The sequence below is a fragment of the Lycorma delicatula genome, chromosome 1 (assembly GCF_047948215.1).
Source record: "Lycorma delicatula isolate Av1 chromosome 1, ASM4794821v1, whole genome shotgun sequence".
In the NCBI taxonomy this organism is placed as follows: domain Eukaryota; kingdom Metazoa; phylum Arthropoda; class Insecta; order Hemiptera; family Fulgoridae; genus Lycorma; species Lycorma delicatula.
The window spans coordinates 220,888,881-220,911,950 of record NC_134455.1 but is presented as its reverse complement, the minus strand read 5'-3'; the positions used below and the strand labels follow the sequence as shown (position 1 = coordinate 220,911,950).

Sequence of the window (23,070 nt, the reverse complement as noted above, 5' to 3'; positions counted from 1 at the left end):
ATTTTCTGTAGCCATAAACAGTATTACCAATTGTGTCAGGCTCCTGTCTCATGTTCTCTATTTGTTGACGATTTTGTTATTTACATTGCGAGCCGTTCAACGCCCACTGCAGAGCGACTACTACAGAACACTATATTTAGCCTTGAGGCTTGGTCCAGGACTACTGGTTTCACATTTTCATCCGACAAAACGAAATGTGTAGTCTTTTCTCGGCTACGAAACCCTTCTATTCCGCAAGTTTTTCTGAACAGAGAGCTTATTGCTATCTCTCCTTACGTCTCCTTTCTAGGTTTGCTTTTTGATAGCAGAGTCTGCGCATCGTAAATGTTTCCATCAGAACTGTTCCATCACGGATTTCCTAATTTCCCAATTTCCTAATGTTCCTCGGTGAGCCAATACAAGTGGTGACACATTCGTTAATCAGAAAAGGTGAGACCTTTTGAAGGGAGCCACTTACCTGATTATTCCGAAGAACAACAAAGCGAACATTCTTACACCTGACACCATCTTCGTCTGCTGTAGCAATATTACCCTCGTCAGATGAAGCTGACCGAGGCCTTTTCACTAGACTGAAATTGGTGGTTTTTTCAGATGGTCCACCAACCACCATAGAATTTATTGAAGGAACTGAAATTTTGGTCCCACGATACCGGCGATATAATAGACCACTCCAACAGAGCGCACGCGTATTGGAGCTAGAGCTAAATACAACTGGGTTGCTCTGGTGCCCAGAGGACATCGTTCGAGACTCTCTACGTAGAGCCATTCACCCATCGGCACGATAGTTCCCACCTTAGGTTACGGTTGCGTTTTGTAAGATTTTACAACACCACTGGGTGTAAATGAAAGAGAAAATTCTGTTGGATGTTGTTGTGTAGTTGAGTAAATGTATATGTTCAATTCGTGTAGTGTTCTTGGTGCAGTATATGTGTATAGTGTAAAGTAGTGTATAGTGCATCTCAGTGTGTAGTGGGAAGAAAAGCTGCAGAGGCAAATTAAAAACTGTGTGACAATACTATCAAAGATATTAATTAGTAAATTCATGGCTTTAAGCAAATTTATAGCAGAAATGATTATTTAATAATATGAGAAATATTAGAAACGGATCGTCTCTTTTTAGTGAATTAAGAATATTCTCATTATGATGAACAGCTATAAGAAATTTGTTACCATATATATTTTTAAATATACCAATAACTAGTAAATAATTTTCAGTTGAGAGAGTAATTTTTTAATCATATCAAATCCTGTCCCTTTAAGTGAGAACACAAATAATTTAATTTTTTAGTATCAGGCAGATCACTTCTTGATGAACTGAATTATTAAACATGCTAAAATAATATTGCCATTCAGGAAAATTTTCATCTAACAATGGTAGATTGATGGGTGGTACTTGAATAGGATGGACTGGTGCTACACACATATTTTGACTTAGGTCTGAATTATCAGGACTAACAGAATAATTAATTAATGTATTTTATTTGCATTCTAAATTGCATAAATTATCTCAGATTTGAATCCTGTCATCTGAAACATTTTCATTAAAATCTAGTTCCATATTTTTTAAGCCAACTCTGTTAAATCTTTTAATTTTTAAAGATAGCTACAAGGATTTATTGGTTAACATTATTAACAAATGTTTGAATTCTTATGATAGATTTGACAACAGTTTGTTTGACCTTTAAAGCTAAAGTTCTAGATCTTCTAAGCTATTTGGCTTATCTTAAGAATATAATAATAATAACAACAAAAAACGAAGTCTATTAAGTGATAAATTTGTTGAAAAATTAGTTGATGATTAGTTACATCATCTGTATGATGTGATGTGTAGAGATGTACTTGGAATAAATAAACAAAATAACACATAACATAATGCATACATCAACACTTAGATGAAATTCAACTAAAACTTATTTAGCATTTACCTAGCCACAATTATGCAACATAATCATGTCTTTTTTCTGTTTTTTGTTGACTCTTCTGATAACTGATTCCCAGAGATCTGAATCAGAAATGATTTTACCTCTACAACATTAATCAGAAGATGACTGCACCAGAATGGAAAAAAACTTGAAAACCATTGGGTACATCAAGCACTCCAAACAAAAGAGATATTGTTTGTAGCCACTCTTAACATATACAACAGATGCTCCACTGAAACTGAACTTAACAGGTGAAACAAACATTCTGTAGAGTACTTCTTTGTCTTGAATAGTCTTTAGATATAATTTTTATTAGAATGGTAGGTGAAAAATATAAAAGAATTAAGACAGTTTTACCCTTCTATATATTTTATTCGCTTTTCTCAAAGAGTTGAATAAAAAGGATGATGTTCATTAATTTTTAACAGTAAATAACAAACATTTTCTTCGACCAGAATTTGAAGTTGATGATTAATTTCAAGAACCTTCTCTTCAATCAGAAAAGATTTTCCTAAAGATATGTACAAATGTAATATTAGAATGGTAGGTGAAAAAGAATAAAAGAATTAGGACAGTTTTCCTCTTCTATATGTTCTATTCGCTTCCTCAAAGAGCTGAGTAAAAAGGATAATGTTCATTCATTTTTAACAGCAAATAATAAACATTTTCTTTGATCAGAATTTGAGGTTGATGATAAATCTTCAAGAACTTTCTCCTCAATCAGAAAAGCTTTTCCTAAAGATATGTACAAATGCAAAATGATTAAAACTGAAAAAAGTTATCTTATTAGGATCTTGGTTTCATCAGGCTCTGGATACAGGAACCTGTATAAAAGAATTTCAGTAAGATGATTTTAAATAATTTTTTGGTTATTGGATCTCATTAGAAAGCAAGTTACACAGATCTATCATTCATAATACATTAATGTCTCTCTCTATACTAGTGACCTACAGTCTACACGTTATTTTAAGTATTTTTAATAAAAAATATTAATTACATTCAATTTTGTAAGAACTATTCTAATATTATAAAAATATCTAATTTGTAAAACTCTTGGAAGCACCACAACAAAGGAGGTGTTCTGGATGAATAATTAGAAACATCAATAGCCACTGCATTGCCACATCCACAAAATTACACTGTGGCTAATAAACACAAAACAATTTTTTTTCTATTCGCAGGTAATGTGGTGTAATCTCGGATACAATCATGTGCTGGTTATTACTTCATCTCTTGGACTTCAAATATTTGATTGTGAAGGATTAGAATGTAAATTTTCACATCCTTGTTATGATGGACCAGAAAATAAAGAAGCATTTGCTAGAGGTCTGGCAACTAGTGGTGATTTTATATGCATTGGTAAATAAAAATTTTCTGTTTTATAATATTTTATTTATGATAAATGACTTTGTATTTGTAACAAAAATTACTTAGATGAAATAAAATATTTCACAAAAAACCTGTCTACAAAAAAAATAAGCATAACCAGCCAAAATAATTTGGATATGATACTGTTACAAATTTTAATGCTGTTCTAAATTAAAATCTCATTAACATAACCCTCTGTTAATGAAACTAAAGGTTCTTATTATAAGGTTCTATATAATTTATGTATGTTCAGTTACTGACTATAATCAAATTCATTGATTTCAATGATTACTTTTTTATTTTGTAGATGAAGTATCATATTACAATTTCCCAAATAACATCAGTAAATAATTTTTTAATCAAATTAATGTCTAGATCATATAAACAATTTTAACATGTTATTAGTCATAATCATTAACACAGTATTGTAAAGTAGTAGCATAACAGCAACTAAGAGCTGTTTTAACAGAACCATTTTAACATTCAAAGTATTTTCACATTAAAAGTCAAGAAAATTAGATAAAAATTGAGGTAAAGGCACCATTCCTACATTGGTGTCTTGTCCTCTTATCCAGAAGATCCCAGGTTTGAATTCCAGCAAGGCTTAGTGTTTAACAACAAGTTTTAATCGTCAATAGTGAATTAATCAAAACAAAAAATCCGCCCAAAAAAATTAACCTTAAAATGGAAAGTTTAATTGAACTATAGCAAACCTTATTGGCTTATGGCGTAGTTGAACAAAGTTATATAATTATTATTAATTGTGTATTGGCTTATTACAAGTAAACTGCAAATAACTCGTTCAGGATTGCAATATATCCCATAATCAGAACTTATGCATTTCTCCCAAATGATAGTTCTGAATAGAATATTTCAATTAAAGAACATTATAACACTGAGTACAAGTATTAAAGGAAATAAGATAAGAAAGAAATAAATATAAGTATTGTTAGGAGATTAACAAATAACAAAATATTTTTCAGTTACTAAACTTATTAAAAAAAGATATTGAATAATATATGTCTATTATTTTGCTCTTGAAAAATGGAAATATTTAAAAATACTTTTGTTATATTTTATTGAAGTCTGCCCAAGTGTTAAAACAAGTCTGAGTAAAAATGTTAATACTTAATCATACTTGATATAAGCCTTCATTTACTGCATATTAAATTAAACGCTCTCAAAGAAGATGATTCATTTGAATCCAAAAATTACTACAAAAGATAAAACAAAACTTATAGAAATGTGTTTCTGCAGCTAAAACACTGGATGTAAATAACAAATAAGAACCAGCACACAACTGTCTAAAACATTATGGAAATCTTAATAAGATCAGGACTGCATCAATGGAACTAAACATTTATTTAAAAAATATTGATTTACAACATTTGATAAGGTTGCACTAAGTCTTAAAATAGTTTCCAATATTTTTAATTTGTATTTTAATATTGTGACAATAGGTGCACAAAGTCATTACTTGATTCGTTAGATCAATTAACTGAAAACTGATTTTTAATTTTTAAAAATGATAATAGAGGTAATTCATAATTTTTTAGATATTGGAATATCAGACAGCTTAATTGATGCCTCTAAAAACATCAATTGATATCTAAAGAAACTGATGACTCGTTTGAAGAAATTAGTTCCCAAACAACTCAACCCACCAGGTTGATCTAGTGGTAAACGCATCTTCCCAAATCAGCTGATTTGGAAGTCGAGAGTTCCAGCGTTCAAGTCCTAGTATAGTCAGTTATTTTTACATGGATTTGAATACTAGATCATGGATACCGGTGTTCTTTGGTGGTTGGGTTTCAATTAACCACACATCTCAGGATTGGTCGAACTGAGACTGTACAAGACTACACTTCATTTACACTCACTCATACATATATCATCCTCATTCATCTTCTGAAGTATTATCTGAAAGGTAATTACCAGAGGTTAAACAGGAAAAAGAAAAAGTTCCCAAACAACTCAGTTCAATTACTTCAGAAAAATAATTATTGCTTAAAGATAAAAAAATTTTCCCATTATTGTCCTTTAACAGTTTTGAGAAATGATCACTTAAATTTTTTCTACAGCTGCTTTTACAGCATTTGTTCTACATTATTGAAGTACTGCATCAAAAATTATCAACAATCCTTATGTGTCCCAGAAAATGTTTATGCAAAATATCTTTCAAAGTAATTGCTGAAGGTATTTCTTTTATATTCTCCTGATTAATAACAAGCTAACAGAAGGTGCAAAGTTATCTTACAATTCTCAAAAAAGGATTTTAAAGATAATTCATCCTACTCCTTGGAAGAATTGTTGAGCTAGTTACAGACAATATTTTATATTTTTATTTGAGGTTTAATTTAATGAGGGTTTGACTTTTAGAGACCTAAAGGGGTTTTTTTTAACTAGTTATAATTTAGGAATGATTGGGACCAGAAAATTGTTATGGGTTGTTAACACAGTTGGTGGGAGTAAAAAATCTTACAATCTTAAATGATACATAAAAAAGGTTTTTCTAAAATGTCTGAAGAAGATCCAGAATAATCAATCAAATCGAAAAAAAAGTGCTCTAGTTTATTTTCAGTTTCTTCATGGATGAAATTTTCAACACAGAAATAATTTAGCTTCAATTCAAGCTTAACCAGTTTTATTTTGTAATTTATAGTGTGGAATTTTATGATGTATAGTCTATTTCTAGCATAAGCCAACTTTATGCAAGATCAATTTCCTTTGATTCATTATAACAAAATTTTAAAAACATCTGATTTCTTTTCATTAAAAAAAACCTTTTGTATCTTGTAGAAAATCATTTCTTACCACTTCAATCCTGTAAAGAATTTTCAAAAAATCAAAAAACCCAGGATTTAACATTGTTTAGTTTCCCTGTAAATTTTTAGTATTGTCAAATTTTCAGTCATAGTTTTATTCAGAAATTGTATGATGGGATGAAATATGATTTTATTTTTTAAAGACAACTTATTCACAAGAACATAATCTTTATATAAAGCATAGTCTATGAATTTTTGTGAAGACAAAAATTAGAGATTTTTTTTCTGTTAAAGAAAGACTTAATGTAATAAAAAGAAATGAGCAAAAGGGTTTTAAATTATTCTTTTTCACACAAAAAAGTCACTAGAGAAAGGTCAAATCAGAAATAGATAAGGAATATCAATCATATGATGTGAAAATCATCTTAAAAAAGTATAGTCTAAAGCTACAAAATATTCCAAATTCTATTAAATAATTTATATATTTATTAATTAATAACCATTAATTTTATAAATTTCCCTCATAATTATCCTTTATGTTTTCCATTTTCTACACATATCTCACCGAAATATTACTCTCATTCAGAAAACCGTCAGATATTTGTTATTTATTTAACAATAGATGTATGCATCATACACCTACTTTATTGTGATAATTATTGTAATACAGTAATGTTATTCATTATTTGGTTTATGTATTTTATTAAAAAAAATTTCTAATACTCTTTAAATATTACACTAGATGTGAATAACTGTAAAATCTTAAGTGTAAGATGATGGATACCGTAATTACTAAAACAAGGAAAAAGAATGAGAAGAAACAAGAATGGGTAATGGGACTAAATTAAATCTATTAAATATCTTTAATAATCAGAAATACCAATAAGATATCCATTAGTAGTGTCAGAAAATACTACTGGTCATACAAGTAATGAAACAACAAGTCCAAAAATCTAAATATGATGATTTATGTGTGCAACAGATACCATGAAAACAGATTTTTTTTAAGAGGTAACATTCCACAGAACAAGTAATACATAAAAATAAAAGCATACTAAATACATATATCATAATATATAAAAGCATACTAATACATCATAAATAATGAAAGCGGTCAATCAAAAATAAATTACTGTACTCTTCAAGTAAATGGATTTTGAAATTGATGGAAATAATCTTTTCTCACGAAAAGAGATTCTATAATAAAGTGACAGCAAAGATATTTCAATCAATTAGGGAGATAACCAGGCAAAAGCATAATATACAGGACCATATGAATTGTGGATTAACCTCAGAATTTCAGCGAAGCAGGTGTTAAAAGATAAACCCACCCAAAGTCTTCTAAGGCTTCTTATACAGTGCTGAAGCTAAGGACTGAAGACTTCTACTTCACACTGATAATGGTGGTAGTATAGAGTAAAAATCTGAAGTAATTGAAAATATTGAAATATAAAAATAATTTGATTTTGAAGTCCAGTTCAAAGTCAGTGACTACCACCTGCATTTATTTAATACTTTTCTTTCACTTCTAGGTTTTATTTCTTTTTATCTAGCCTACATACAGCTGAGTCCAAAATGACAGCTTGTTTTGAGAGCACTCAAAACACATTTTACCACAGAAAAGAACCAAGAAGCAATAACACTGCATATGTAAAATGATCATAGACTGCAGTACTAAAGAGATTCAACTTTGCATTGAATTAACAGCTTCTGTACCTTTAATTTAGTAGCACATAAGTGATTAATCTTTAAACAAATATGAGATGATACAGATCCAATGAGTGGCAGCAAAATGTTGTACATTTGCTGCCACTCATGATAGTAAAAATCGGCATAAATGCCGATTTTTTCCCCGTCATGTAAATTCTCATTGATTAATTTAGTATTAGTGCATTTAAACATACAATATTTTAATTTATGTTACCATGACACAGAAATAATAGTTTTGTGGCTATATTATTCCCTGCAGTTGCAATGCAAGTATCTGTATAAGTAGATATTACATCATTTTATTGATGTAAGCATTAATTTTAAAAACGTAATAACTAATACTATTTAAAATTAATTTGTTTTCTTATTTATAAAGAATAAAATTTGTTTCTTGTTACTAAAAGGTAATAGTGCTGGATGTTTACGTGTATTTGCTATGATGGATGAAGGGGAAATAGGTTTTGTTGACAGAAAACTGCATCACCGTGAAGCTATAACTGATTTGGCTGCAAGTGGTAGCCTTGTTGTTTCTGCAGATGAAGGAGGTTGCATTTTGCTTTGGACACTTTCTACTGAAGAACTAATTAAATGGGCTGAACTTCCTTCATATGAGTCAGTTTCTAGTTTTCAGTAAATTCCATCTAACTAAATAAATAATAAGAAACTATACTTATACTCAAGCACATCATATGGACCACAAAACAATGATCCAACAATTTCTAAAGTACCATTTCAGAAGCAACTATTTTTATGCTGAATGTACAGACTTATGATGAGTGTGAACTGAATGAGGGATAGGTTATTGATCTTAATAATTTATGGCTGAATGTTTATGAAATCCTGCTTATCATAGGCAAGTAAATACACAAAAAATGTAGTGAAAGTGGAGAATAATAGAATAATTAGAATTTATCTTTTGATTTTTAACCACTGACTTGACAACATGGCCCAGTGCATGAACTTCAGGTGATTTTCTTTCATTTTCTCAAAAACTATGTTTGATGGACATAAATTTAACAGAACTTATAAAGTTTAGACAATCCCTTGAATTTATTATATATTATTTTTATTGGATAAGGGTTTTTCATTACAAAGAGCTCTCCTCAATCCTTGGTTTCAGATTTCCCCTCTTCTTCATGATCCCCTCATAAATTAATTATATATTTGTTAGGCAACTCTTTTTATTGTTGCCTTTGTTAGGCAACAATTCTAAGTGACTGAATATGAAATACAAGTCATTCATGAGTGGCATAAGCAAAAAGATGAGTCAAAGTAATAATTTCTAAAATAAACAGTACCCTATACAAGCTTACTAGGAAAAGTAAGAAGTAAAGAAGTTTCCTGTATTCTTTCTTCAGTGTATCAAATAGACTGGTGCAAATCAGTTTTCAAAGCCCATTAAAATAAGCTGATACTCATCTCTCCAAGCGATTCTACTGATCATGCCAGAGTGGTAGCACCTTGGCCTTTCATCTGTAGGTCATGGGTTCAAATCCCAGTCAGGCATGTAATTTTCACACCCTACAAAATTCATTTATCATAAATCAGTAACTTTAAGGGGGAAAAGCTTGTTATTACTGTATAAATAAATTACTCTCAGAGAAGAAATTCCTGACTAGTATCTCTTTCAGCAAGGAACTTCATATTTATTGGTCATAAGAAAAATTAGGAGAAACAGAGGAAATCAACAACTTCCTTTTTGTGAAACATTGTATTATCTATACTGCTTCTACTCAACAAGGAAAAAATTTTATAAATTTAAAAAAAGTAACTGACCATAAAACAATTTCATTTGGTTAAACTTTAAACAATAAACTAAAAGTAGTTAAATATTAAAAATGTAATATATTACTATAGACAGTTTTAATCAGAGAATAATCACCTTCTTATTACAAGAACATAATAAAATATGTTTTTATCTACATTATGGTTAATTTCATTTTATTTATCTTTAGTTTTGTAACAGTATTATCAATTTTAAAACCAAAACACCACTTCTTCATTTAGAAATGATTAGCCTATTATTAAAATCATCCTAATATTCCATTAAAAAATAATATAACCTGAACCAAATCAAATTTCATCCATTATTATTTTATTCCAGATACTCATGTACTAATGTAAAAATATGGCAAGACTTGATTGCTGCTGGTTATGGATCTGGCCACATTCGATTGTTTTCTGCAGATAAACGTACAGGATCAGTGGCTCTTCTAGTTGAGGTGGGAGCTCATGCACGATGGATAACAGGATTAGATCTAGCACCAGAACAAGGACTCTTGTTGTCTGTATCAGAAGATTCTTTTGCTAAAGTCTGGCAAATAAAAAAAGGAGAGCAGACTGTTAGTGTATAACGTAATATATAAATTACATTCTTTAATATCACATAAGTAAAAAGATCTTTGGTTATTTTAAACAAACTACACTGCAGGCATGTCAATTAAGACCTAAACATCCTTCATTTCATTTAATAAGGCCAAATGAAATATATCATATATTGTATAAAATACAAATAGGTTCAAACACGATGACTAAGAAATACAAAGTAATTGATGGAAAATAAAAAATACAACTATAACTTTTTAAAATATTGAAATATAAAAAACCTTAGAAAAAAATTTGTTTAAATAAATTCTGTCTCTAGTACAATTTTTTAAACCAATAAATTATAAAATATTTAAAAATTAATTTTAAAAATTTTAATGTGAAATTAAACTTTTAAATTAATGGTTATTTTTTATACTTTTTGATGAAAGTGAGAGCAACTGATCAGTTGAACCATGTTCTAATAGTGTCAAATTTATTAAATTTTAATGTGATAATTATCAGAAATTGGGCCTGTAGCGCAAAGAGAATCTTTACTTAAGTAAATAAATTAAGTCACTATAATTCACTTATTTAATAATATTTTTAATTATTACTGTTAAAATTTTGATTTAAATTTAATACTTAAAACTACATTAGGAAACAAATTCGGTTCATAATTTTTTTGTAAAAAGTCAGCAGAGAATCAACTTTACTGATTCACACAACATGCACTGTTTCACAGGGCTGAATTACCCATTGATTATCTTACTCTTCAAATAGCATTGCAAGACATAAATCACATGCTGTGAGATCTGCTATTATAGGCCAAGGAATATCACTTGTCTGATGATACCATGCAGAAAACAATTGTTTCTATATTTAGCAATTATCGATCACTTATTGTGTGATCGGTTGCCTCATTGAATAGAAACACATGATTGATTTCAGGCTATTTCACTATTTGAGGAAATTCTTCAATCACTCAGACATGATGATAATAACATTTACATCATTGTTCACAAAGAAATATGCACTGATTATTCTATAGGATGCTACTGTATACCATGCTGTGACTTTAGATATTGTGCAGTGATTCTTCATGCATTTATCTTAAGGTTGTTTGTTCCCGATACCATAAGTTTTGTTTAATCATATATCCCCTTTGGGAATATGTGATTAATTACTCATTATCATATTGTGAAACAGTTTTATTAATCTGAAAATACTTCCTAGGAACTTTTTTTTAATGCAAATTATTTTTTAAAACTCTTTTTATATTTTATGAAACAAATAAAAAGAACAGAAACATACTGAGGCTTTAGCAAAAATGAAATTGATCATAGAAGAAAATTCAAACTTTCCAAATCATACAAATGCATATATAAATAAAAATACTCTACAGGAGAAATGTGTTAGAGAAAATCTGATATTATGGGACAAAAATAAAAATTGTAGCACACAGGATTAAAGTGGAATTTTAATTTCTGGTACAAAACAATCTTTGGTGATATTGTCTGCCAGTTATCAGTTTGCAACTTATTTAAGTTTTCATTTATACACAAATTCTGGCACTTTTTGCTACCACTGTGAGGTTAAACTCTTTGAGATTTACACTCACTAATTTAAACCTATCCTATATAGTCTTAAACAAAGAAAGAAGGACACTAGTAACAAGTTTCTGTTGCTTTTCTTTGGTAAAAATGTCACATTTGTATCATAATAAAAAAAATTATGGTAAATAAATTCTGTAGCAATTTGACAACAGAAAGTAAAAATTTGATGAATTCTATCACATATAACTAATTATTTTATTTTATAAGAGGAGTACGTGGAATGCATGCTCATTTGGGTATGCGTTCAACAAGCTCAAATGAAGGCATATGCTGTTTTGTAAGCAGAATAAAAAGAATTTACTAATTAACATTATTACAGATTATATAGTAAATAAATAGTATTTACTTTTTATTAAAACATTTTTTTCTATTTAGTTTGCATAAACTAAATTAATATAACAAATCAATGCCTATTTGCTGTTTTTACCAATGAAAAGGCAGACCGAGGGTAACATTTTTGAGAACAATTTTTTATATGGGGAAAATACTTTTTATTTAAAATATTAAAGTGTAAGAGAATTGTAAAAAAATACTGTGTGTAACTAAGTATGTATGGAAAACATAACTACTTCTAAAAAATGTCTCTAAAATAAGGGTAGTAAATATTTTACATTATTGAGTAAAAAAGCATGTTAAAATCTAAGTTAGTCATTGGGCTCACAATTTAAAGATTAATAACAATGATACCTATTATTATTATATCATCATAAATATTATTTCTTGTTTCAGATTATAACACATAACTTTTCAACACAAATTAAAGACAGTATGCTTGTTGGAGGAAAATTTCTGAACACAGCAGGAAGTGCATTCTGTGTATCATCATACGACAGCACATTAATACACTGTTTTGCAATGAAAGTTTAACAAAGTTTAACATCAAAAGTACCATATAAATACAGCCAATGAAAATCTTTGAAAAAATAAAATTTAATATTATTGATAAATTTTCACTAAAGAAATTAAAATCTCACTCGCATTTGAGAGCATGGATAGAAATTACCTGTATGCCCAAATTATTTACAGATAATATTTATTGTCATTAAATTTTTAATTTTTATGAGTCTAGTAACTCAAAAATAAGATAAATCAATAAAATTTGTATTTCATCCATATACTACATAAAGAAGATAGGAATTTTCCTATTAATTCCTTTTAATTTTACAAATTAAATTTTTTTAAATTTACAATTTAAAATTTGTAAATAATTTCAGAACTAATTACAACTACAGGAAAGTTCACAGCAAATAATCACTTCGGTTTTAAGTGATGGCTCTACTTCCTTTGAATTAATGCAAACTACAGATTATGTTGATTAAACGAAAATGAAAAAGGTTATGTAAATAGATGCTTTTCATCTGTTTGTACAAAATCGCCAAAAAAATGTTGTCTATAATTCTGTTTATTAAATTGTTTTCCTTATTTTTTTTTTTTTTTAAATTACAAAGGGAAGTGTTATTGTTTCTTAAGAATTGCTGTTCAGAAAGTTGTTTTTCCATGTCATAAACAAAAACATCCCAGAGAAAAAGTGCTGTTAACTGGGCTTAATAACTACAGTACACCAGCAACACAGGCATTAACACCTATGAGTGCATATTATAGTAGATTCCATAAATTAGACTGAAATTAATAAACTGAGAGTTTTTAATGAGCTTCTAGCGAGATTTTTTATTTATTTACACTAATCATGTAAAATAGGCTAGACTGTACAAGATGCCTACTTCAACCAAGATTCTCAACACATGTCAAGCATTTGCAAAACTTCTGCTAGCTCTTGTATTATAACAATATACAAAACTTTGGCCAGCTTCCCTGAGAAAAGCTTCGTTATTCCTCCTCTTTAAATTTTCAAATTTTGCTCCTCACAACTTACTGAATATTAAGTCGACTAAAAATCTCTGAACGTATAAGCATATGCTTTCATTGTTACTTATTATTATGCCTTTAGACACGATTTTATAAGTATTTTAATGAGTAAGCTGAAATGAAAGGGAAAAGTAGCAGATCTTTATCAGGAATTGGACTAAGACAACTACACTAACAAGAGTGTAGTTATATAAATGGGATACAATCCTAATAAAAAAAAGTAGAAGAAATGTTTAAGTCCTATGTATTTTAACAGTTTTTTTATATTTATATAAATGTAATGCCACAGTCTTAACATTAAATACTTGGTTCATGTCATAAAGTAATAAAAACCAAGTAAGGTAAACTTAAGTAACTATTTTGTTTGTGCCATTAATCGAAGAACTTTAGAGCTTTTTTGCACTTACTGTTTGAGAAAAAAAATAATCTCTCATTCAAAATCAATCATTTGCAATACAACTTCAAACATTGGATTTTGCCTGCCAGCCTCTATGTAGCATTTCGGCCTTTTATCCGGAAGGCCTGGATTCAAATCCTGGTCAGGATTGGCATTATCACATGCCACAAAACTGCCATTGCCACTTCATCTCATCCTCTAACCAATATCTAACAGTGGTCCTGGAGGCTAAAAAAACAAAAAAAAACACTGGATTTTGTACCTCCACATCTAGTTTTTTCCTAATACTTTTTTATTTTTCAGATACAATTTCAAAAACCATCTTAAAGTAGGCACAATGTTTTTTTTTTTTAATTTCAAATAATTTTTAAATAGGCTTAACTATTTATGAGCAAATTTTTTTTCATAATTTTAAATAATTTATCTTTTTGTAATAACATCAAATAAGTTTACCCATAAGTGTTACTAAAAAAATACAATAACACACATTTTTTGCAGACCATATCCTCATTTTTGACAAAACAGAAAAATAGTCTGCTTTATAACTGAATTACAAGGACAAGTACACAGTTGTTTACATCTCTTTACACATGGAAAACACAAAATGTACAGTTTTATGAGAATATACATCATATGTGATATTCATCATTAACACATCATACTGTAATACATCATCAATAATGTAATATAAATAACGCATTACAACTACTGTGAAAATGAGTACCTTTTTATGAAATATTAAAATAACTTCATTATTGAAAATTTAAAATCTGACTATTCACAACTATCATAAACAGAACAATGAATAATATAACAGAATAATTTTTACTTATCTGCATATTTTACTAATGCAGGCAATATTACTCACTCATTCTTCACACATTCAAACATTTTTATAACAGTGTACCAGTAAAACGTGAATGAGAAATATGTGGCTGGTATAATTTTCTACAGGTATGTAAAAGATTTGTTAGTGAAATAGATCAGAAAACGTCATTAGTCATAAAAACAGGAATTATACATTTCATTTTCAATCTTAATAAATAATCAAGGAAGTTACATCCTAGAAGAACACATAATTATTAATAGAAATAAATTTCTCTACTTGTTACTTATCTGGAGAAATTTAGAAGAGATCTCTTCCCCAGAATATAGAAATTAGATTAAAAACTTACTTAAAATATTAAAAACACAGAGAGATTTGTTTAATAACTGATATAAAACTCTATGAAGGTAATGAATATGCAGGAAAAAATAAAGCAGTGTGAAAAAATTACTTTTTGTTAACAGCTTTCTTATTTTCCTCAAGAATTTTGAAGTTTTGTCAGATCCACACAATCATATTAATTTGTTTAACTGACTATTTAACTCCATACATAATACTAACAAAAAAAGATAACTTTAATAAAAACATTTAACCATGATCACAACTATCTTTAAGTATTTTATGCAATATAATCCTTTCATCAGAAATTACAGAGGAAGAGCTCATCCAATCTTAATAAGTAAGATTGAACCTCTATCGTCAATGTCCTACATATCATTAATCTACTTCTGTTAACTACTAACTCAGGCGTTTATTCTCTTTTCCTAATTATTATTTCATAGCATCCAATTTTTTTTTAATTAGCCACCCAAACTACTTTTTCCTACTTCAAAAGATTTCCATATTTTATCCCAATCGAGAATTTTTCTCTGGTCAACACTTTACTTCAATATTCTAAGTTTTCTTTTTATTCAAAATTTTCTTTTTTTTTTAAAAACCGAAAGATTTCTGTTAAAAGATTTTCCAAAAATTAAGTTTTGAAAAAAATTAAATCAGCTGAAGTTGCTTCATATAACTCAACACTAGTAAATTACAAATGTGTATCAGTAACATTAAAATCCAAAATTGATTTTGGCAAAAATATCTCAAAAGAAAATAAATAATGAAGCATTTTTGTATTTTTTTTTTGTTGGTTACAAATTTCTTTCTCCACATGTTTTATATGGTTTATCATTATTATCAACATATATCACTGTACGGTTATTTGCTCTGAAGCAGATCCATCTCAATTTTCCCAATTCCTAGCTAAACTTTTAAGTTCTTTATAGTTACCATTTCTTTTAAGATCGTATAATTGTTACACTTTTTCTGTCCCTTATTTTTTTAACCTTCTAACAGTGTATTAAAATACCCTTCTCTGATGATACATCCTAGACAGTTAGATTTTCTTTTCTGAACTATTCTGGTTAAACTTCAAATTTTGTTTACCTTAATCAAATACTTCTTCATTTTTTTCTTTATCAGTTCATTTTAATTTTCACAATGTCCTCATTTTAAATACTTCCAGCATTTCTTTTTCTTGGTGACCATGTTTCAAATCCACACAAATATACACTCAAAACACAACATTTTACAATATACCACTTCAGTCGAGCTTCATCTTACTTCACAATAACCACTACTTCTATTAAATGTTCCCTTAGCCATTGCAATTGACATGCCAAATAAATACTTTTACTGTAAAAAAATTAGATTCTTCACTTGACTAATATCTTTTTCAACTGAACATTCAAAATATGCCAAGGTCTTATATTACCAGGAAACAATGATAAATAACAGTTCCAAGTTCACATTTACTGGCATTTGAAATCAACAGCAAACAAAGCAATGGATTATAATAAGCAAATATTGTATTTGACAACAACATTTTTTCAAATTAGAAACAATATATTATCTTTCAGTCTATTACCAAACTCCCTTCCCGAGAAGTCTGGAGAGATGCACAGATGCACTTCAAGTTTGAAAAATAAATTTGGTAATAGTTAAAAATTTGGTAAGAAATATCACAGCTTTGTTCACATTTTTGGGTTCAGCATCAAAATTTTACTCTGTTGAGTGAATTCCTTTGCACAAACTTCTCTGTTCCAAAGATATCACTAAGCTCTGTAAAATGTATTTTTGTCTTTAGATAACTTGATACAGCAGTTTGCTATCTATAAAGAACAGTATGCTGAATTTTTGTGAGTATCCTATTAGAATAAATTCATCTACAGATTACAAGCTACCCTACTAACCCAACCCAATATAAGATTCTTTGAAACAATATAAGAGTACAAAAGGCAATCTTGTATTTAAATGAACCAGTGTGAATTATAATAAATATTTCTTACTATGGGCTACAACCATTTCTGTTTTTTATTTGTTAATTTTATATTATTTTTATTATTTCCTGAAAGGGTCAAGAAGAATTATGAAAAGCTTATCAGAGTACCATAAAAAAAGTATAAAATTAACAAATAAAAAATAAAAGTAGTTATAGTCCCACATCAATAAATAAAAAAATAACCATATGAATAAATAAATATTTTTTTTTTTTTTTATTACCAGTTTTGCTTAAATTATTTATTTTGTTTCTAAAAACAATTTTGAACATGTTAAATGAATATTTATGTATTTCTATTTAAATGAGCATTTATTTATGAACATGGTAAATAAGAATAAAGCAAATTAATTAGATGGATGATTTATTTTAAAATCATCCATCTGCTGCATAGAAACTTGATCAGCAGAAAATGTTTCTATAATTTTTTTTTTTTTTTGTCTCAGTCATTTGACTGGTTTGATGCAGCTCTCCAAGACTCCCTATCTAGTGCTAGTCGTTTCATTTCAGTATACCCTCTACATCCTACATCCCTAACAATTTGTTTTACATATTCCACACGTGGCCTGCCTACACAATTTTTTCCTTCTACCTGTCCTTCCAATATTAAAGCGACTATTCCAGGATGCCTTAGTATGTGGCCTATAAGTCTGTCTCTTCTTTTAACTATATTTTTCCAAATGCTTCTTTCTTCATCTATTTTAACATTCTGATTTTTAACATTCTCCTATAACACCACATTTCAAAAGCTTCTAATCTTTTCTTCTCAGATACTCCGATTGTCCAAGTTTCACTTCCATATAAAGCGACACTCCAAACATACACTTTCAAAAATCTTTTCCTGACATTTAAATTAATTTTTGATGTAAACAAATTATATTTCTTACTGAAGGCTCATTTAGCTTGTGCTATTCGGCATTTTTCTATAAAATGAAATGCCTAAATTCAGATTTAAATCAAATGGTGGAAAATATTTTAATTTTCCAATCCTGGATAACATTCTCAGTGAATATTGACTGATAAAATAACAGTTCAGACTGCAAACACTGATTATTTTTATGTAGAGAACCAATTAAAAGACAAGAAAATTTAAAACATTTAATCATTCAAAATAGATATTTGAAACAGAAGAGTAATTAATATCACATAAATAAGCAGTATGACAACAAAAAATTAACTACACAAGCTTTGTGAAGGAGGAATTAAAAAAAATTCAACATTTAACAATCTTTTATTATGCACTGTGTGCATGAAAGCTAATAAATTATTTTAAAGAATAACAATAAGAAATGAATAAAAATAAATAAATAAGTCAATAAAATAATAATTATTAATAAATAAGTGACAACAAAGAATGGAGAAATATCTACTCTTAAACAATGCATAAAACAATAGCTGATAAATAAATAAATTTACCACTGCCAATCTTTATAAATTGACATTAACATTTTGTTAATTTGTAAAAAATTAATTTACTAGTATACACAGATGTACACAACTGTGGATTAAAGGTAGAATATTTACATTTTATAAAAAAACCTAAAATATTGTTATATTCCACATAATTCCACTAAAACAATAAACAAAGAGTACATGCTGTATATCGATGTAACATCTGAATGGTTATAATACTTAGGGAAAAATACCGAAGATCAGATCTTAAAAATGTAAGGGTGGATATTTTTAAATGAAACTGGCTGCCATATGGGTAAAAAATAGAAGCAAACTGAAAATTTCCAAAACCTAATTTTAAATACTTATTTTATAATAGAAAAATAAGAGGAAAATTTCCAATTTAAAGTTTTTATAGTTCTAGGGAGGTGAGCAGCAATGAAGAAAAGATCTCTTGTAATAAATCAAGAAATTTTCAGAAAACAAGAAAGAAAGAAATCCATACAAAAATAAGTTGTTACACTAGCAAAACTGTACCTTATTTACTCATATTAAAAAATAATTTAGGTTTGGAGTAAACCAAAATAGTTGTGCAACGTAAGGGATAATATTATATTAATGAATAAGCAAATTTAGTCCTATCAAATAGCAGGAGTAAATTGTAGTATAACAAAGTTTAATTTTATTATTCATTGCTGTAATGGTTTTCAGAGTCCTCCAAAATACTTAATATGTTTTACACTACATAATTATTAATTTTTAAAAATAATTTTCTCTATAATGTTCATACATCTTGAAATTTATGTTTTCATTTGAAGTATATCAGAAATGGTTTATTTAAGCAAATTTTGTAATAAAAGTTTATCACTCCAAACAAAGAGTTCTAAATCACTACTCCATAATTTAAAATTTATTATAAAACGATTGATTTGAGTGTTATTTCTGCCATTCCTAGTATTGTCACTAACATTTGTAGTTAACGTGTTTCAGAGTATCTCCATTCTAACTACTTTTAGCAGTCTTCTTAAGCTGAGTTTGTCCAATAAATAACAATGTTAAGTTCTTCCCACTCCCCATCCCTACTGTTATGGCCTCTTCAGCTTTGTCCCTCCCACTCTAATGACTATACAATTTCTTTAAATTAATCCGTGATTTTTCATCTAATAAATTAAAATTTTTACATATTATAATGGATTGAGAGTTTATTTGTTCATTAATTAAATCTTGTAATTTTAATTTTAGCTATTTATTCGATGAGCCCAACTTAGGAATACTCACTGAAAAAAAAATTTTGGGAATGGAGGTACTTCAAAATGCATCAACTACAAACATTGTGACCATGCTAGGAATGCCAGAGAATAACATTCAAATCAGTCAGATAATCCTAGCAGAAATGTAAAATACTGTAAAAATTTTATTATAATACCTAAATTATTATAAAATCTTAATCTATAAGTAAAAGAAACAATCAATAGAAATTAGCTATCAAAATAAAACACTATTAGGCCTTCTAAAAAGAGAAGAGTGTATAAATAAAACATGAAAAATGCAAAGAGTGATGAACTAGAAGAAAGTATTTCAATAATATTACAATAAAAAATGTCCTTCAATACTTCTAACCCTACTAAGGTACTTTCAAAACAAATCATTAATTACATGTTACTAGAAATAAAATTAATTTTTTTTATAATTAGAAAAAAGATTTTTATATCAACATCACTAAACTTCTACTGTACAGTTCTTATATAAATAAAAACTGCAAGCAGAGTAATATTTTTCTTACTAAGAGGACAAACAGGTTTGACATGTATATTATCTAGAAATTGTGAGATTCAAAGATATGAGGGGAAGGATAGGTCAAAGAGAAATATTAACTACACTGCTTTAGAAATAACGATAAACCAACAAAAAATGTTTATAATCCAAGTTAGTCTGGGGACAATACATGTCTGCAAATACTCTTAAGACCATAGTAAGAAAAACATTAACATAACCTCAAAAAAGTTTACAAATAGAATTCAGAAAGAGAAATATTTTTATTACAAGAGTAAATTTCATTTAATTCCAGCGTAGCTAACCCATGAGGTAAACACAATGACTATGTTCTCCAAAAAATATTCAATTTATTCACAGACACCAGTAATCTCCTGCTTCCTTAATTTTGGGAATAACATTTACTTTAAGAGTAAATGAAATTGGTTCTCACCATCTTAACAGTTTTAGACATCCTAATGATGGCAAACATAAATTGGGCACTTGTATCCATTAACAGGGGAGTATGGTAATCATGCCAAAAATCACTTTTTCATTATTTTTGTTTAGCCTGGACTCATGGGAGGGGTGGTCATTAAATATTGGGAAATGTAAAGCAGGGGTAATTCCTTCTTTTTGTATGTGTAAGCTTTTTTATGAGCATGGTATCTATTTGATACCATTTTGAAGGAATGGCAGGCTCAAAAGACTTCAAATATTGTACACAGATTTCTTATGTGATTCTATTAAAGAGGTGGTGTGAGAGATGGGGCAGAGGTCATATCTCACATCATTTGCCAAGAAGTTTTATACGTATTATTGCCAATAACATAACATTCTATTATGGGATAAAAATTAAAATTTTTATTTTAGTTTCAAAAGAGATATTGACATGTACTTTTTGTAAATTTCTAAATGTTTGGGAGAATTTTTAAGGAAGATGTGAGAGACTTTGTAAACATATCAAGTCTTATAATTAAAACCTGATATGCTAGAACTAGCATTTCCCAAATATTTGTAGCATAAGTCTTAGAAATCTATTCTTTTTTTAAAATTTCACCTATTTCAGTTTCGATAAATTTGCAGTTTTCTAAGGTCTACCTCAGACCTTAGAAAACTGGAAAACATTCATGGTCACAGATTTTTTTAAAGGTGTTCAAACAACTAGTGGAACACTAGATACAGCATGACCCTTAAACACACTGATGCCCAATAAGTAGCAATAGAGGGCATTATAGATGTAACTTACAAGTGAATGATAATGGTATTACAGATAGATTGACAATTAGGTTATTGGGGTGTGAAGAGAGGAGGTATACCTTGCAGTAAAAAAAAGGCTAGCAACACAATGTTGTTTAAAGGAAAAGGTAAACTGACCAGCAATTATAGTTCAATTAAAACGGTCCCACATTTTTACAGGATATAGTATGGTAATTATTTTTTAACAAAATATTGCACTGACTAAATGACTGTTTGTATGATTAAGCAATGAAGGTAAAGTAAATTAGTTCTTAATCACAGAAAAAACATACAAAACACACAGATATTCCAATGAAAATAAGTGGCAGATGTTTTTTAAAACAATAGTCTGAGAAACAGGGTTTCTTTCAAATTTAATAATAAGTTGTTACAATTTTAACAAGAAAACAAGTTGTTTTTATTAGCAGCCATTTTATGATTAAAGACTGGTGACAAATAAATGAATTGAATTATTTTCCACAACAATAAAATGTGTTTTATAAAATTTCTTGGAATGCCTGTTATGATTATTTGAATCATATCAGTCAACTGTCTAGACTACTGATGTAAAAATTTACACCAAACAATTAGTAAAACTGTAATTAATACAAACTGTTTTCTTAAAATAAAGTTTCTTTCAGACCATAAAAATCAGTCTTTTTTTTTTTTCATAAATAAAGTACTTGTTTCATAAGTTTTTCAGTTAGCACAAAAACTAACATTAGTGTTTAAATACTGCTAGATAAAAATATAATTACAAAATTATTAAAGCTCATCTTTAATTGACTCTTGCAATGAAAATTTATACTTCCAGGAAAGCCTTTCTACAACTTCTGTAAGGTAGACATAATAGTTACTGTCATCATCTTTATCAACTTTGGCAAGTTTCTTATACCAGACATACAAAAACCGTACTAATTCTTTAAGTTTGTGGTTATCTTCATAGTCACTCAAACACAAATTTGATGATGAAGTCATTGCTAGAATAATCTTTTCAATGACATCATGCTCTACACTTGATCCTGCATTAAGGCTGTTTACTTCCACATTAATTTCTTCAAGAATAACATTTAAATGTAGTGAAACATGCTCTATTAAAAAATTAGCCAGCTGTTCACACCAACGTTGTTCTTGTAGTTTTGTTTCTAGACCAATAAGATTATACTGCCGCAGTCGTTCTTTTGCCTCTCTAATTCCAACAAAAGTAACATTACTGTTTGTCTCTTTGGATAGAGTAAATGTTTTTTCTGCTTCTTGCTTTTCAACAATTAAGTCATGTATAAAAGTTAAAACTTTCACCTGCAAGTAAAACCAAACAATATTAGAAAATATATTGTAAATGTTGACTGTCTATGAGATTTATTACAACAAACAAAAACCAATGTAATAATTAAAAATAAAAGTGTAATATTAGAAATATTCTACAAACATTATTATTCACTTAAATTGTATTCTCACCCCTGTAGATTCTAATAAGAAAAGAATTCCATTATTATTAATAAAGGAAGATGTACTTGTATTAATAAAAGGTACTGACTGTATAACATAACAAAAATAATACATAACAGAAGAAATCATCACTTTAGTTATATT

General features: G+C 28.4%; 2 protein-coding genes across 2 annotated transcripts in view; one reads left to right on the top strand and one right to left on the bottom strand.

The window, feature by feature from the left end:
• The window catches only part of LOC142318253 (WD repeat-containing protein 54-like), a 52,397-nt gene extending 39,092 nt beyond the window's left edge, over nucleotides 1-13,305 (top strand). The window contains exons 3-6 of the mRNA XM_075354819.1: nucleotides 3,104-3,281; nucleotides 8,170-8,377; nucleotides 9,870-10,107; nucleotides 12,415-13,305. Coding sequence (XP_075210934.1) covers nucleotides 3,104-3,281; nucleotides 8,170-8,377; nucleotides 9,870-10,107; nucleotides 12,415-12,552 — 762 coding nt within the window. The 3' untranslated portion in view covers nucleotides 12,553-13,305. The remainder of the gene's footprint in view (nucleotides 1-3,103; nucleotides 3,282-8,169; nucleotides 8,378-9,869; nucleotides 10,108-12,414) is intronic.
• A 4,993-nt stretch (nucleotides 13,306-18,298) lies between these two features.
• Nucleotides 18,299-23,070, bottom strand: part of Sil1 (Sil1 nucleotide exchange factor) — a 41,099-nt gene continuing 36,327 nt past the window's right edge. Inside the window, exon 5 of the mRNA XM_075373007.1 lies at nucleotides 18,299-22,776. Within this exon, the coding sequence (XP_075229122.1) occupies nucleotides 22,243-22,776 (534 nt within the window). The 3' untranslated portion in view covers nucleotides 18,299-22,242. The remainder of the gene's footprint in view (nucleotides 22,777-23,070) is intronic.